Source organism: the organism of the source record quoted next, unplaced genomic scaffold (genome assembly GCF_019419815.1).
Source record: "Pyrus x bretschneideri cultivar Hongxiangsu unplaced genomic scaffold, Pyrus_bretschneideri_v1 Contig39, whole genome shotgun sequence".
Lineage (NCBI taxonomy): Eukaryota > Viridiplantae > Streptophyta > Magnoliopsida > Rosales > Rosaceae > Pyrus > Pyrus x bretschneideri.
Genome location: NW_025999712.1, coordinates 4453360 through 4457578, shown reverse-complemented (window position 1 = coordinate 4457578; position 4219 = coordinate 4453360). Strand labels below are relative to the sequence as shown.

The window sequence follows — 4219 nt, the reverse complement described above, 5'->3', positions numbered from 1 at the left end:
GTCACATCCCGGCCTGGGGCGGATCACTTCCCGGGCCCGCTCCACCACCGTAGCACGATATTGTCCGCTTTGGGCTTACCATTCCCTCACGGTTTTGTTTTTGGGAACTCACGAGCAACTTCCCAGTGGGTCACCCATCATGGGATTGCTCTAGCCCCCTTCTCGCTTAACTTCGGAGTTCCTACGGAACCCGAAGCCAGTGAGCTCCCAAAAGGCCTCGTGCTAGGTAAGGATGGGAATATACATTTAAGGATCACTACCCTGGGCGATGTGGGATGTCACAACAAAAGTATATTTAGTTTTTTGTATAAATATGTATTATCCCAACAGTATTCATATTTCATTATTATTGTTACAAAAGTATATTTTGCTTTGGACTTTTAGGTGGTCTTCACTTTTTTAAAGCCTGCACGTGTTTATCAAATTTTAGTAAATAAATGCTTATCAATTATTCTCACGTTTAGACGTGGTACGTAGCCCTCTATATAAACCCCATGCAATATGCAGGGAAGAACCAACCTAGCTATCTCGATCACCAAAACCCCTCCAGTTAACTATGGCAATGCATGAGTTAGGCTCTTTGCTCTTGTGTGTCTTGCTACTCAATGGCTTCGCATTGACAAACACCAAAGCTGCTAAGCCAGATAAACCCATTGTCTGTAACTCACTTGACAGGACCAAGTTTGATGCTCTAAAACCAGGGTTTGTCTTTGGTGGATCTACAGCAGCTTACCAGGCCAGTCCCTGCTAGGGCTTAGCTATTTAATTACCCTTTAATTAATTTGAGTTTCATATAATCACATAGGTCTAATTTGATTTCAATGTTAGAAAAACTACAGCATATATATGCACATGCACATTTCGGTTTGATTCCAAGCATGAATATTGACATCTTCAGTTTGAATGTGCATATGCATATTTCAGGTAGAAGGTGCATGGAACGTAGATGGTAGAGGACCAAGCATATGGGACACCTTCACCCACGACCATCCAGGTTATAGTCTTCTACATATTATCATCAAATACCCTTGGGCATGTAGTATATGTCTCTATATTTTTCGATACATATGGACTATACATGCACTACATGGACATATATAATAGTTCTCATTCTATGATTCCTACCATCTTTATTCTCTAATTAATAAAAACTTCTATGGTTAATGACAGAAAAAATCGATGATCGCAGCAATGGAGATGTAGCCATTGATCAATACCACCTCTATAAGGTTGTTAATCAAGGAATAATATTATTCTCCAAACCCTAAATTTCCACTATGAAGTTGAAGAGCACATTGAACATGTGAGCCTTAATTAATTTTTAGCTTCTTTCTTATAATTATGTATGCCTTTCTTGTCATTACAGAAAGATGTAGCAATTATGAAGGATATGAAGTTGGATGCTTATAGGTTCTCTATCTCATGGTCCAGATTGTTACCAAGTAATGTTGACATCCGCATCCATATACTTGATTTGGGACCAATTACTTCATCGATTAACCTGTTTTACTTAATTCGATTTCGATATATAGATAGGTATTAACTCACTTGATTATTTTGTTCTAATTATTAGATGGCACGCTAAGTGGGGGTGTCAACAGGAAAGGAATTGAATACTACGACAATCTCATCAATGAACTCCTTCGCAATGGTGATAAAGCTACCTAATCTCATATATCATCCATCCCAACTAATCTCATATATCATCCCATCCATTAATATATAATTAGAGTTTAATAACGTGCACTCATAAAACAATATTGAATCAAACTATTAATTTTTTTTTCTCGTTCCGATAATGTTATAAATAGGCATACAACCATTTGTGACAATCTTTCACTGGGATGTTCCCCAAGCGTTAGAAGATGCATATGGTGGTTTCTTAAGCCCTCGTATTGTGTAAGTAAACAAATTTTATCTTAAGTGCAATATTGATCATTTGCTTAATTAAATAAAACGTACCACATCTAACAAATTTTTTTTGAAATTTGGACACACAGCGATGACTTTAAAGACTACGCAGAACTTTGTTTTTCACATTTTGGTGATCGGGTGAAGCATTGGATCACGTTGAATGAGCCATATACCTTTAGTAACCATGGATATACAATCGGGATCTACGCACCGGGTCGATGCTCTGCTTGGCAAGACCCAACCTGCCTTGGTGGAGATTCGGCTACTGAACCCTATTTGGTAACACATTACCAACTCCTTGCTCATGCAGCTGTTGTAAAAGTGTACAAAGATAAATTTCAGGTATAATGAATTAACTAGTTAGTTCCCTTTTTTTTTTTGGTCTGAAATCTTTATGTGTCACTAATATTAGGTTCCACCACAAGAGGAAACCTTTTGTATAGTGAGGTAAACAGTTTGGAGTTTGTATGGCACTACATCAAATCATTTTCTGAATTTTCTTTATAGGCATATCAAAATGGGGTGATAGGAATAACATTACTGTCACATTGGTTTGAGCCTGCTTCAGATGCAAAGGAAGATATAGATGCTGCAAATCGAGCTATGGATTTTATGTTTGGATGGCAAGTGTATTATTAATCTATAAATCAAGTGGGTTATATTTGTTTTTTATGATTTGTAAAGTTGATTATTGGAATTTTCACATCTTTGTAGGTTTATGGATCCAATTACAAGAGGTGACTACCCGTACACCATGCAATACCTTGTTAGAGAACGATTGCCAAAATTCACGGAAGAAGAATCCAAGATGTTAACTGGGTCTTTTGATTTTGTTGGATTGAACTATTATACTGCTCTATATGCAACTGATGTACCTAAGAATTATTCTAAACCTGCAAGTTACTTATACGATCCACATGTTATTACAATGAGTGAGTACAAATGAAAACCTTTTATCGACTAATTATTTAATATCTTGGAATTATTACATTCTAATATTGATCGCATTCATTTATGTTATGGCAGCTGAACTTGATGGCATTCCTATTGGTCCTCAGGTACACATCAAATTTCAGGTTAAGTTATTTGTATTTGGAGGATTAATTTTATAAAATTCCTAACCATCTCAAATATCTTCAAATGGTATTACAGGCTGCTTCGGACTGGTTATATGTTTATCCAAAAGGAATTCATGATTTTGTACTCTACACGAAGAATAAGTATGGTGATCCAATCATTTACATTACTGAGAATGGTAATTGACGCTTTTAAGCCTCACTTAATTTCACTTTTTAATTTTTGACATATATATGTATATATTGATGTAAAATACAGATGAGTAATTCCAAATCTAAATTTAAAACCAACTACATCTCTCTTTTTGAGAGAAAGTACTAAATACATAGGTAATGAATTATATTGCAGGCGTTGATGAGTTCAATGATTCCACCTTATCACTAGAGGAAGCCCTCCATGATCCCAATAGGACTGACTACTACAATCGCCACCTTTGTTACCTTCAAGCAGCAATCAAGTAAGTGCTTGTTGAAATACTATTTAGGACTATATTGCATTTTATAGTGATATCAAGTCATAATTTATTTATTTTGTGGTGCAGGAAGGGTAGTAATGTGAAAGGATACTTTGCATGGGCAATTTTAGACAACTTTCAATGGAGTGAAGGTTACACAGTTCGATTTGGTATTAACTATGTGGATTTTGATGGACTCCAAAGGCACCCAAAACTTTCGACCTATTGGTTCAAAAATTTCCTCAATAAGCGCAAAGGAAGTTCAAATATTTTGGCCAATAATGTTGGAGACACTGATTTTCTCTATCAAGTGTAACTTCAAATGATGAATGTTGTGGGGCTTGTTTTTAGTTTTTTCAACTTCACTCCTTCTAATTTGGAATAAGTTGCAACAACTCGTTATGAGTTTGTTGTATATGTTATTAGTGTGTGTCTCTCTATATTTGTACTGCCAATATGGCTAGTGCCTCTTCCGCAGTTGAATTACATATGAATGTAATATACTATTTATGAAAATAAATGTTTTTGAATGTTGAGTATTCAATTAAATTGTACACTTACCCTCAGTAGACTTTGACCAAAAAGTTGCCATAGATAATCAATGGCCTTAGGCCACATTATACTAGCTAGTGATTCCTTAACCAAAATGTGCTAAGGGTTCATTTGCAATTGTTTAAAATGGTTGAAAGCGTTTCTAGTGTAAATGTTTTTGGAATCAATCTTTAGTAAAAATGCAAGTGAGTCATCGAAAAGCACTTGAAGTGTGGGGGACCA

At 35.8% G+C, this 4219-nt stretch overlaps 1 protein-coding gene across 1 annotated transcript; it reads left to right on the top strand.

Moving 5' to 3' along the window:
* Positions 1 to 531: 531 nt before the first annotated feature.
* On the top strand, positions 532 to 3840 carry LOC103930715 (beta-glucosidase 12-like). Its single transcript, XM_048564751.1, has 13 exons — positions 532 to 736; positions 925 to 994; positions 1171 to 1229; positions 1367 to 1442; positions 1574 to 1651; positions 1812 to 1899; positions 2001 to 2256; positions 2422 to 2537; positions 2629 to 2846; positions 2941 to 2972; positions 3067 to 3169; positions 3340 to 3448; positions 3533 to 3840. The coding sequence occupies exons 1-13, from the start codon at positions 557 to 559 to the stop codon at positions 3759 to 3761; spliced, it is 1614 nt and encodes a 537-aa protein (XP_048420708.1). The 5' UTR covers positions 532 to 556; the 3' UTR covers positions 3762 to 3840.
* Positions 3841 to 4219: the final 379 nt, after the last annotated feature.

What these genes read in the sequence shown, in the direction of transcription:
- LOC103930715 (XM_048564751.1), top strand. Translation starts at nt 557, where the DNA reads ATGGCAATGCATGAGTTAGGCTCTTTGCTCTTGTGTGTCTTGCTACTC. An exon ending in ATCAATACCACCTCTATAAG is followed by an intron (nt 1,230 to 1,366) that starts GTTGTTAATCAA and finishes TTGTCATTACAG; the next exon opens with AAAGATGTAGCAATTATGAA. An exon ending in CATTTACATTACTGAGAATG is followed by an intron (nt 3,170 to 3,339) that starts GTAATTGACGCT and finishes ATTATATTGCAG; the next exon opens with GCGTTGATGAGTTCAATGAT.